The sequence below is a fragment of the Gadus morhua genome, chromosome 8 (genome assembly GCF_902167405.1).
Source record: "Gadus morhua chromosome 8, gadMor3.0, whole genome shotgun sequence".
In the NCBI taxonomy this organism is placed as follows: Eukaryota; Metazoa; Chordata; class Actinopteri; order Gadiformes; family Gadidae; genus Gadus; species Gadus morhua.
This window is the reverse complement of record NC_044055.1, coordinates 14,059,224-14,071,730: the sequence shown is the minus strand read 5'-3', so window position 1 is coordinate 14,071,730 and position 12,507 is coordinate 14,059,224. Positions and strand designations below refer to the sequence as shown.

At 45.7% G+C, this 12,507-nt stretch overlaps 1 protein-coding gene across 3 annotated transcripts; it reads left to right on the top strand.

Annotated features, from left to right (window-relative positions):
* The first annotated feature begins 371 nt into the window (after positions 1-371).
* Positions 372-12,370, top strand: LOC115548526 (serine/threonine-protein kinase OSR1). Of its 3 annotated transcripts, XM_030363244.1 has the most exons (17): positions 372-601; positions 1,158-1,270; positions 1,981-2,089; positions 2,678-2,819; positions 3,813-3,868; positions 4,312-4,421; positions 4,560-4,661; positions 5,180-5,313; positions 5,632-5,680; positions 5,786-5,851; positions 7,351-7,473; positions 7,849-7,884; positions 8,084-8,260; positions 8,575-8,686; positions 9,042-9,110; positions 9,291-9,355; positions 9,537-12,370. In XM_030363244.1, exons 1-17 carry the CDS (start codon positions 532-534, stop codon positions 9,609-9,611), a joined length of 1,608 nt encoding a protein of 535 aa, XP_030219104.1. In that variant the 5' UTR covers positions 372-531; the 3' UTR covers positions 9,612-12,370. The 3 variants fall into 3 exon arrangements, with proteins under 3 accessions (XP_030219104.1, XP_030219103.1, XP_030219102.1); XM_030363243.1 differs by having other exon boundaries at positions 4,312-4,661; positions 8,123-8,260; XM_030363242.1 differs by having other exon boundaries at positions 4,312-4,661.
* The last annotated feature ends 137 nt before the right edge of the window (positions 12,371-12,507 follow it).

The following is a 12,507-nucleotide window of genomic DNA, read 5'->3' as shown; positions in this document are numbered from 1 at the left end:
TTACCTTTGCTAAATCTTTGTAATGTATGATAGACAAAGTAACAAAAATGTATTGGTGTGCAACATAAAAATGTACGGAGAACATTTACGCCCTCTAACGAGTAAATTGGGTAGACAGAGCTTCAAATTGTGAGGAAGGGAAAGAGGAAAGAATACGCAAATGTCAAAACATCATGAATGTCATTATATTATTGACAAAAAAACGATGCATACATTTAATGAAAATATTCATATATTTCACGTGAAGTGTATAGCATTTATTGAGCCTATATGCTACTCGAAAGGTCCATAATTTGCCACGCTTAAAATGGCGCTCTTCTGATTCCGCCTCACATGTTACGTAATACGTGCATACTTTACGTAATGCGTGCGGCGCCCGGAACGTTGTGTTGACAGTAGCAGCAGGAGTTGTCAGCCGAGTAGCCAGCGACCATCCTTGGAGCCGAATGGACTAGTCACAACGTTGCTATTTAAGAAACACTTGCCTATTCTACAACAACAACACTGTATACAGTGTGTACGTAGCGAAACATGGCTGACGACCAGAGCTCCCAATCCTGGTCAATCGACAAGGATGATTATATCCTCAATGAGGTGATAGGTGAGTAAGCTAATGCTAACGTTAGCGCTCTGGTTGACGTTAGATGGCTAACAACTAGCTAAACCTGCCATACCTAGCCAGCCAATGCTACCGATCTCCAGACAGCATTGGCTTTGTGTAGCTGTTAGTGGACCCGCTGTTGGTCCAAAGTAGCTTCCCGTCTCCAGCGTTGACTGTAGTGAACGGTAACGTTATCTGATCATCTAACCAGCTAGCATGGCTAGTCAAGAAGCGTGATGCTAGCCAGCGAACTCGAGTGAGTAGTCGTTGCATGAAGATTAAAGGGTGGAATGTGGAAATGGGTGGTGCCCTTTTGCTTGACTTATGATATGGCTTAGTAAGTCATACCAGTGTTAGGTCCTTCAGAAAGCTATGTGACTGATTTGATCCAGGATTATGACTGAATGAAAGCAGACTGCTCTAATGGACACGAGCGTAATTTTCAGATTTGCTAGACATAATATCACAATGATTATTAGTACGGTACGTTGCAAGTCTAGCTGTCAGTGACGGGGAGGCTCCCTCTAACCGCTCATACTCGGGTCAACCCTCACAGGCAGCGGAGCCACAGCGGTGGTCCAGGCGGCCTACTGCGAGCCCAGGAAGGAAAAGGTGGCCATCAAACGCATCAACCTGGAGAAATGTCAAACCAGTATGGACGAGCTCCTGGTAAGTAGCATTATACCCACCCGCTGCATAACACTGGTACCATATTTCTAGCATGTTAGTAGTGCATCCCCTCCACACTATTTGATGTGCTGCACCCCAGACAGATAAGCCAGTGTCTGTGATTCTGGTGGTGGTGGATGCCAAAAACATCCACAGTCTCGGATTCACCCTGGGCTGTGTCTGAGTGTTGGCTGGCCTAGAAGTGACATAACACAGGTCACAGACGGTACAGCCTCCACTCTAAGGCACTGCCGAATTAGGTTAAGGGAATCTAGGGGAGAAGGGAGACAGCCACCAAAACACTTCCATGGTAACAGTCACTGTTAGGATCACTTTTAAATGGTGTGGTGCTGCGATGCAATGACTGGCCTGGATGTTGATATGTCTGAGGTTTACGACTTAAGTGTCAATTTGTGGGTTCCTTTGTTAGTGAATTGCTTGGGATCGCAGGCAACAAGGAAAGCTGTTTGTTTTGTTTTTAAAAGGGTAATTAGGGGGTTAGGATAAAGTTTCGTGGCTAGAATGTTCAACTCCCAGGCGAAAGCTATTGGGTTGTATTGACCCCCTGGTCAAACAGTCGGCCTCCTTGAGCAAGATGTCCTACCAACCCCGAAACTGCAACATAATGATGATGTGTCAGAATTTGCCCTTGTAAATCACCTTGGATGAAAGTGCCTGCTAAGCGTCTGTTTGTTTCAACCCTTTTGCAGAAAGAGATCCAGGCGATGAGCCAGTGTCATCACCCCAACATTGTCTCCTACTACACCTCCTTCGTGGTGAAGGATGAACTGTGGTTAGTCATGAAGCTGCTCAGTGGCGGTGAGTGCTCTTCAGTCATGGTTTCTCTTTCTCTCAGTTATTTTCTTTCTCTCTCGCTCCTTCTTTCAGTCTTTCTCTGGCTTTAAGATCTCTCTCTCTTTCGCTCTCTCTCTGCTCCTTCTCTATCTCTACCCTCTCTCTCTCTCAGCCTACACTTATCTTGAAGTTGTCTTTGACTTTCTTTGTCCTGTTTAACCTATCTCTAATCTAGCTATGAGCTACTCTGACTGAATGTTTACATTTCCTTGTATAAACCCATTAGAGGTTAGCGGTTTCACTTAATTCTCTCTAGATGGCATAGATTTTAGCCATCGACTTCTTAGGTTTTTTTGGGTTGACAGCACTATTACCCAGAAAGTGCTGAAGCAAGTTATACTTGCTGCATTGTATCAGTGTCAGTTTTTTCTGTGAGCAGGAGGAACCTCACATGCTCTACAATTGTGCTTCCCTTTCTGCAAACACCATAATACATTTAAGAGTGTTCTCAAAAGTTAAGGTTATTATGAGATCATGACTGTGTTGCTTCCCTTTCCTCAAACACCATCAGTACAAGAAGCCACCCTAACTCCTCCATTCTCCGTGCTCCAGGCTCGGTGTTGGACATCATCAAGCACATCATCTCCCGTGGGGAGCACAAGACCGGGGTGCTGGATGAGTCCAGCATCGCCAGCATCCTGAAGGAGGTGCTGGAAGCCCTGGAATACCTCCACAAAAACGGACAGATACACAGGTCAGCTTTGGAAGCTACAGCTTTTTATCCAGAAGCGACGTTGTCGTGAATTTAAGACGCATGCGATTGAATGAGCACAGGTAGAGGTTTGCTTGCTGACTACGTAATTTGGAGTTTGATCCCTTAACCTCTCGGCCAGGAGCCAAGCACCCAAACACATCCCTGGGTTCGGGGGTTCATCTTCGCGGCTGTTAGCTACTGCGGCACATGCGCCTTAAGCGTCTCCGCTATCATTGTTTGGCGGCGGCTGTTGGAAATTGTTCTGTTTGGCCGCTCTCCCCCGGCTGTTTTCACATGGCCAGGACCAGGCCCTTCAATATTTAATACACTGGAAATGTATTATTGAGGAGGATTGTTTTACATAACGTCCTGTCCCAGGACCGTGGTGGCGTCGCTGAAACCCAGGAGGGAAAGGGGAAGAAGGGATACTACTGTACTTACTGTACTGTGGGCTGTTTGCACCTCCTGTGTATATGTTACAAATTGTTGTGTCCAAAGAAGTCCATTTTTATTGGTTACCTTGCTTGGTTTTCAGGTGTTTTTGTCTTTCAGTGTTTTGTTTCGGGTGTGCTTGTATGGTTCCTTATACCCCCCCCCCCCCCCCCCCCCCCCATGAACTTGAATTGGTTTAGCCTATGTGGTCTCCTGGACACTGGTGGCTCGGTGCTAAACAGAGCCTGCTGTGAAAACCAAGGGAGGGTGGAGCTGGTCAAGATCAGATGGATAACTGGGTTACACTGTGTGTGTGTGTGTGTGTATGTGTGTGCGTGTGTGTGCGTGTGCGCGCACTCCAGGCAGACAGTGAAGTGAGGGCTTGAAGGGTGTTTCTCATGCACTGTCATAGAGGTGTGTGTGTGGGTGGTCTAATGGTGTGTTTGGTTCACCGTGTCACCAGCCCCATATCTCTTGGTTATGGCCGACTCACTATCTTTCATTACAGATGACTAATAATGATTGATGATGTCATAGCTAACCAATGCCTTGTCTTAATAGGGATCTGAAGGCAGGAAACATTCTTCTAGGAGATGATGGTTCAGTGCAAATTGCAGGTAAACTTCAGTTTGTACCGCAAGAGCCAGAACATTATCTCATCACTTCCTGCTTGGTTAGACTCTAAGCAGCTGTTTAAACCACACGGCTGTCAGATCTTCTCTCTCTTTCTCTCTTTCTCTCTTTCTCACCCTCCCCCCTCCCCTGCGCTGGCTTTTATTGAGTTATGAATATCTCAGGCACACTGCTAGAACAATGTTTTGTTTCTTATCCACTTGATTTGACCGAATCCTATTAAGGTAATCTAATAGCTTGTTTGTTCCTGTACATTGCACTCTTCTCTCACGCTCTCTTTCTCTCTGGATTATTTTCACGAGTTTCAACATTTATTCATGGATCAGTTTACACTCCTATTTTCGTGGCTTCTTTGCAAATAATTATATTTTCTCTCTTACTCTCGCTCTTCTTTCTTTCTCCTTCTCTCCCCGTCCCCCACCGTCAGACTTTGGTGTGAGTGCCTTCCTAGCAGCAGGGGGCGACATGACCAGGAACAAGGTGCGGAAGACCTTCGTGGGGACCCCCTGTTGGATGGCCCCCGAGGTCATGGAGCAGGTAGGTGTCTCTGTAGTGGATGTCTCTGTAGTGGGTGTCTCTGTAGTGGGTGTCTCTGTAGTGGAGCTCCACAGAGTAACGCAATGTACGCACTCTGACTCGTCTACAACACTGTGGCGTCCCTCCTCCCCCTCGCAGGTTCGCGGCTACGACTTCAAGGCAGACATCTGGAGCTTCGGCATCACTGCCATCGAGCTGGCCACCGGCGCGGCGCCCTACCACAAATACCCCCCCATGAAGGTACCGCGTGGTAGAGCCTAGATCGGGCCCAGAAGATCTACCCCGACCCGACCGGGGCCCGAGCCCAGAGAACCTAAACTCTAATGCGTGGGTGCTTCCCAAAGCTGCCTGTGGATTTGCCAACACCAGATGGCAGTACATACATGCGTTTCTTGCACGTTTTTCTGACCCATGATATAGTTTCAGAAATCTTTGAAAGGCTTGCAAGGATTTATTAATTGCCTTAAATAGAAGATCAAGAGATGGCTTGAGTTACCTGTGGTATCCTAGCAATAGTTGTCAAGGGCAGTGTTGCATAGTAACAGTTGCCCAGGGCAGCGCTACATGTCATCAGATGGGTTATAAGCAAGAAGGAGGTTGAATCTCTCTGCCTCTGTTGATGCCAAGAGAGGCCTTTATTGCATTTCACATGTTTCATTAAAACTGTTGTAGTTGTGGCTGAGCTAGCTAAATAAAATCTGGTGCCCTCTAGTGGTACAAGTGTCAATAAAACGTGTGTGTTTGTGTGTGTGCTTCAGGTGCTGATGCTGACCCTGCAGAACGACCCCCCCTGCCTGGAGACGGGCATCACGGACAAGGAGATGGTGAAGAAGTACGGCAAGTCCCTGAGGAAGATGATCTCCCTGTGCTTACAGAAGGACCCAGAGAAAAGGTGAGACCCCTAACCTCACCTCGTTGTCTTGGTGGAGATATGACCCTTGACCTAGTCAATTCAGATTAGGTCCTTGAGGAGCAGATAGACTGTGGACATCTGGGCTCGATCTAGGCTATTCTGTCCCCAGTTTTCCCAGTCATATTTATAGTTTATTAGTTTTGCATGTCCGTATGAGAAGGTAACAAGAACTTCCATTGCAGTGTGAAGCTTAAAGGAACATTCACAAGTGTGTGTGTGTGCGTGTGTGTGTGTGTGTGTGTGTGTGTGTGTGTGTGTGTGTGTGTGTGTGTGTGTGTGTGTGTGTGCTGTCCTCAGGCCAACTGCTGCTGAATTGCTGAAGCATAAATTCTTCACCAAAGCCAAGGTGAGCGAACCTGCCATTTTCTGTGTATTTAGATTTTTCGGCCGAACATGAAGTTTGCGAAGCAGCACAGTAAAATGTTGTTTTTGTATCGTTCTCCTGTTGCAGAACAACGAGTACTTGCAAGAACGGCTCCTGCAGAAGGGGCCAACCATCACCGAGCGCTCGAAAAAGGTCAGGTTTCCACTGGGGTGCAGGTGCTTTCATTTCCAACTGAAATTTGGCAATGTGTGTGCATAATTATTATTAAACATTGTCAATCATTTGTGGTAGGACATTCTTAATCTTAAAATAACCTCTATTTGTCGATGAGCTACCCATAGAATGTTTATCGAAACACAGATAAGTCTGTGTAAACAGACTTATCATGATTTAATGATTTAAGGTCAACGTTTCTTGAATCTCTCTGTTGAGTAAAGGCCAGTTCAGACCAAATATTCGCCTCGCAACTGCTTGCAATGAGACTGTTTTAGAACGTTGCAGGGGAAAAGTCGCAGCAGTGTGAACTGGTCTTTGCAGCGCGGCTGATGCCGTTGCAAGGAGTCGCCAGAGATTGAACATGTCAAATCGCCAGGTCCAGTTTTAGAACTTGCCGATGTAGCTATTTCTCTTCAGCCAATCACGGCACAGAACAACTTGTGCGTCACAGCCTTACTCCGTACTGGTCCCGGTCCCGGTCCCGTACTGTCCACTCCAGCATACGAAGATGTCAGACTTGGTCCGAGGAGAGAGAAGAAAATTTAATTCCAGCTAATAATAATTTTATAAATTAACGTCGCAGCCCTTCTCGTCGCAAGGAGTTGAGAGTTGCAAGTCATTGCGAGGCGAATCTTTGGTCTGAACTGGGCTTAAGGGGTCAGTGACTGACCTCCCAACCAAGCTGGCAGAGCTGGCAGTACCTTGAGAGCTAGTCTGTATAGAGGGCAGGACTTTTATGCTCCTCTTGCCTTGACCTCTGGAGATGGAGTGTTCACGTTATGGTGTACAGTAACATCACCTGATTGTCTGACAGGGGGACTATCAATGGCTCACTTAATATGAAGGTGGTTCTTCAACCTGACTGTTGGAGAGCCCAGACTGACCTGCTGGTCGCCCAATAGTGTTGTCCCAGCTGGAAATGGGGGCTGTGGTGGCCGATAGGCAATGGTCAGGTCTGGTGCAGGTGGTTGAAAGGGTGGTGTGTTTTGGGGGGCAAGCGTATTAAAGATGGGTGTGTTTTTGGGGCAGGTTGTATTAAAGAGGGGTGTGTTTTGGGGTGCAGGATGTATTAAAGAGAGGGTATGTTTTGGGGTGCAGGATGTATTAAAGAGGGGGTGTGTTTTGGGGTGCAGGTTGTATTAAAGAGGGGTGTGTTTTGGGGTGCAGGATGTATTAAAGAGGGGTGTGTTTTGGGGTGCAGGATGTATTAAAGAGGGGTATGTTTTGGGGTGCAGGATGTATTAAAGAGGGGGTATGTTTTGGGGTGCAGGTTGTATTAAAGAGGGTTGTGTTTTGGGGTGCAGGATGTATTAAAGAGGGGTGTGTTTTGGGGTCCAGGTTGTATTAAAGAGGGGTGTGTTTTGGGGTGCAGGTTGTATTAAAGAGGGGTATGTTTTGGGGTGCAGGTAGTATTAAAGAGGGGGTGTGTTTTGGGGTGCAGGTTGTATTAAAGAGGGGTGTGTTTTGGGGTGCAGGTGCGCAGGGTCCCCGGCTCCAGCGGGAGACTCCACAAGACGGAGGACGGGGAGTGGGAGTGGAGCGACGATGAGTTGGACGAGGAGAGCGAGGAGGGCAGGGCAGCCATTGCCGCCCTGCGAGTGAGTGTCCACACACACGCACATCCGCACAGACAGACACAGAGACACTGTCTATGTGACACTTGCACTCTAACTATCCACAGGGACACTTCAGTTCACTGTGGCAGAATTGGGCGTGGGATTTAATTCCCGGTTTGAGAGGGGGCTCCCCTGCGGCTCGTTCATCCCAGGGCTGAACAACAGTTTGAATGTGTGGGATCTGTCTAATTTGGTGCTTTAATTCATGACATGTACGGGAACAATGGGAGTTTCGTCAAGGCATGTGATGATTTCCATAATGGGCCAAACTCAACTCTTGATAGGTGGTGCCGGGAAAGAGAACGATTTCGTTGATTCTTTTTTTAATCGTGACAATCTGTCGTGTCCGTTCTGCAGTCACCCCGGGTGAAAGACGGATCCCAGAACATGGAGGTGAGTCCAATCATTGCGGACCTTAAATTCTAAAACTGTCTCCAACACAGAGGATCTGCATGACTTGTGGTGTGTGTGTGTGTGTGTGTGTGTGTGTGTGTGCGTGAGGCGTATTCGTCTTCTTTAATGTGATTGGATGAGACCGAAAATAGGGAATTAATTTACAAAACCAACCAATTGTTTATGCGGCGGTGCTCAGCTGTTCCCGCCCTCAGTCGGTGCCTCTGGTCATCTACAGCCGGGTGAGGCCGCGCCCCCAGCGCAGGCCGGCCAACCAGGGGCTGCTGATGCTCTGGCCCCGCCCCCACAGGGTGCAGCTCCTCCTCCAGCAGCAGGAGCGACCTCAGCTAGCCCCTCCCACGCACCCACCGCACAGGTGAGGCCCTCAGACCAGAGCAACAGAGCCAGGAGCTGGATCGATTCAGCCCTGATGCTCGATGACCTAATGTACTTTTTCTTGTATTTGAGTGAATTCAGGAAGTATTACAGTGATGATTGACAGCTAACGAGACTAAATAAATAGTCATATAGGAATAAATAAAAACTTTTATATAATATACAATATGTATAATAGAAAACCTTGGAAATCAGTGGAAATAATATGTAACATTGAATCACAGGCCGTTATCGAACCTGTGTCCCAACAGGAAGTACTAAAGGTAACTGACAAAACCCCGCTGTCTCCCACAGGAAGCGGTGGCGGTGGTGCTCAACACAAACGTCCCCATCAGCCTGGTCCTGAGGTTAAGGAACCTGAAGAAGGAGCTCAACGACATCCGCTTTGAGTTCATGCCTGGAAGAGGTCAGTCTCTCCACTATGGCGCTTGAAGGGCATACTACCCCCCCCCCCCCCCCCCCAAGCCAAAAGGGCCCGGTGGTTCGATCCCCAATGTCCAACTTCCAAAACTGCAGGTGGAGACGTTGGACAGGGGGCTTCAGCGCTAGTGGCTCCTTCATGACTTGCGTCTGAAGTCACTTTTATCACTCTGGGTAATAGCTGCAAAAAGGCTACAGAGGTTTCAGGACAAGGTCCTGTACTAGGTACTAGGTCTTCTACAGATGATGTAGAAGACCTAGTACTGAAGCCTCTGTGCAAGCCTTTTTGTCAATCCTAACCTTATCCTTGTCGTCCTTTTCTCCTGTGTCTCTGTGGTCAGATTCAGCCGATGGCGTGTCTCAGGAGTTGGTCTCTGCCGGCCTGGTCGATGGGAGGGACTTAGTTATTGGTACGTAGCGGTTGGACCACTTCCTGTTTAGTCATTTCTAATTTTAGCCTAATTAAATGTTCCTCAAATCTTTGAATCTGAAAGTCGTTTGTCAGTCTGGGATGTTATTTGCTCCCTATATCCATATTGGTCACGTTTGTTATATTATTTTAATAACATGATGTTTTTTATGTTCTCAAGTGGCTGCCAATCTGCAGAAGATCGTTGACGATCCGCAAAACAACAGGAATGTGACTTTTAAACTGGTAAGAGTGCACAACCTAATCCTTCAGTTAAACGCACACTACAATAACGTAGTCCTACCACAACACAAAGTCGAGAAACAAGCCTCTGCCGTTGGCTATTTCCTGCTCGTTCAGTCCCCCTGACCCGGGTCTAGGGAGCTAACCCTGTCCCCCTGTGTCACCTCGTGTCTTTATCTCCCAGGCGTCTGGACTGGAGGAATCTGAGATCCCTGATGACATCAAACTGATGGGATTCGCCCAGCTCAGCATCAGCTAACTCACACAGAGACCCCCCCCTCCCTTCCCCCAGAAAAATAGCAACAGCAACAACAACAACCACCACAACAAAAAAAACAACAGCATCAACAAGGAAAAAATATGAAAAGGAAAAAAGGACAGCAACTAATGGTATTGCACAGCTGCATTATTTCTCAATTCCACAAAACCATTACTGCCAAAGAGGGGTGGTCAAAGGTTAAACAGTCCCCCCCCCCCCCCCCCCCCCAAAAAAAAACCTGGCACAAGAGCGGGAAAGCTATGGTGGCCGCGGGCCACGGAGATAAGGGGCGACGTTAAACACAGGAATCTTTACTTGAAAAGTTTACAGCGCGGCTCGACGTGGGAGACCGCATCACCCTCATCGGCTTATTCCCCCCCTCCCCCTCCAGTTTTGGATTTTCTTTTCTGCGTTGGGATATTTCTTTTCACCCCCCCCCACCCTCACCCCTCTCCTTTTCAGTTTATTTTTTATACACAAGCACAATCCAAAACAACTCCTGCCACTTCTAGAAGTGATTTGCCTTTTGTTTGTCTTTTATTTTTTTTTTATCAACTGTGCCACAGAACTCACTATATAGTGTTTTTGTTTTTGTTGTTTCATCTCGACCTTACGGCACTTTACGCTACTCTGAATTGAATTAAGTGTAAAGCTTGCCTTAGCTGGTAGAACTATAGATTTAGTGTGATGGTTTGATTAAGAATGAAAAGAAAAACACATTGAGTCCACTGTTAATTAGTAGAGGTATATTGTGAATGGAGATCTACGATCAGATTTACGCCTCTTTTAACATTGGCATTAAAACAAGAATTCATGTGTTGTGAATACATTTTTACTCCCGCAACTCACTCACAGTTCATTTATAGTGTCGGAGGGCGATTGGGCTTAGAAGGAATATGTTCACAAAATTGAAATACCAAAACAATTCGCTCTTGTTCAGCCTATACCAATATGTACGTTGAATCACAGGATCAGTTTGGACGGGGGAGGGGAAGTTTTGACACAGATCTGCTATCGGTGAAAACATATCTGTTTGTACACACTTGGAACTTCTCCAACTGTAGCTAAACAATTAACCGCAGTTAATCTCATGCCGAAGGGTTTAAAGGACATGCTTGTCTTAATTGAGTTGGTGACAGTTTCGTATTTTTTTTTTTTTTACTATGCAATAGTCGGTCAGCTTTCTCTCCCAGTTTCCGCTGATTCTCTGACATATCTGAGTTTTTCAACGTGCATTCCCTTGCCACAAATTAATGTTCAAATCACCAAGATTGGCTGTTGATGGGATCTATTCCAGAAACACATTTCCACATTTTGATTAAAAAAACGTAAACGTATTATTACCTTTGGCCTAGCTGTACCATCAAGTAAGATATTCTTGTTCAATCTGCGGCTATTGACTAAAACCTAGGAAGGTGTCCCGTGCTCTTGTTGTCAAGCAAATATCAAACTGACCGCAGCGGGCACTTGTCTTGCGCTCTCTGGCAGGTGAGAGTCTGTGCACTGAAAACTCCATGGGTGGTGATGCTCCTAGTTAATGCTTTTAGTTTTGTCCTTCAGAATCCGTATTGTTTTCTTGTCATCGCTATAGGCAGGTTGTTTGGATGACGCTTGTTTCCGTGCTTAAAGTACCCGCCCACAAGTCTGTGCTGTCACTCCCAGGAAGGCCCGAAAGGCCGTCCGGAGCCGCGCGCCAGCGGGCGCGCCACAGCTCGACGCGCTGGTACAGTTGTAAATGGTGTATTTAAAGAAAAAAAAGTGTTTGCTCTCTTTCAAAATGTTCCTATAACGGAAACTTTGTGCTCAGTCACACACACACACACACACATACACACAGACACGTACACACCTTGTTTGCTTTTCTGAGTTTGTCAATTCTCTGTATGTCCTTTTTTATTTTATTTTTTTTGATTTAAGTGAATTAAAAATCGAAACATTTCAGTTGTAGCCTACATGATGTTCACGGAACATGGCTGGTTGACGTGATGGAAAGGATTTATCCAGTTCACGAACAGCAACTATCTTTTTCTCTCTTTTTCTGTTTCGTTTTTGTTTATTTTTGATTGTTTCCACCATTGGCCTTGTTGTGCTAGAACATGAACTAATCATGCACAGATTATTTTAATTGGCACCTTATTGATATAAACGTTAACTTAGCTTGTTTTAATTACAATGGGGGGGTGGTGGTGGTGTTGGTGGTGGTCGTAGCCTCACTCCAGTGCTGTCCTGTCATTAAATATGCATTTGTTAAAATTTGGTAAAATCTAATTTGAAAATATCTTGTTTGCTCACGTGATGGTAAACATGGTTAAGTTTACATCAGCTTTACATTTTTTATTCTTATTTTGGGTTCCTGTGTTTTTGTTTCTAATCAAATAACTGAACTGGTGTTTTAATCCATTGTCTGCTAATTTTTTTATTTTTCAATAAATTCTTCCCCCTTTTTGATTGTTTACACCAGGTAAAAGCCGCTGTCTAGCCTCGAAATTTCCAAATTTTCCACAGTTGATTGGCTATATATATAAACATATATTTTTACAAATCATTAAAGTTCAAATGTTCTTTCACGTTTTCTTTATCCTCAATTGCGCAAGTCTCTGATACATGTTTCTAAACATACCCTCTGTGATAACAAGGTTAGATTTCTGTCTGAAAATCCGGTCAAATGCATCCTACATTTACATTAGTGGTTGAGTTTCATTCAAATGTACACCAAAAATGGTTTTGAGGAGCTAAATAAAGTCACATGATGGAATTCAGATGGTTTCTTTTGTGTTCAGTTCCAGTTTATTATTCTTTCATATAGCGTGATCGTAAAAGATGCTCCTTGATAACGACAGTTAATCTGTAGTCCCTGATCAATGCGGGGACCTCTTTACGCAACCATTTATATATA

Coding starts and splice junctions, on each gene's coding strand:
- LOC115548526 (XM_030363242.1), top strand. CDS start 532: ATGGCTGACGACCAGAGCTCCCAATCCTGGTCAATCGACAAGGATGAT. Junction 2,820..3,812: donor AAAAACGGACAGATACACAG/GTCAGCTTTGGA, acceptor TTGTCTTAATAG/GGATCTGAAGGCAGGAAACA. Junction 7,885..8,083: donor ACGGATCCCAGAACATGGAG/GTGAGTCCAATC, acceptor GGCGGTGCTCAG/CTGTTCCCGCCCTCAGTCGG.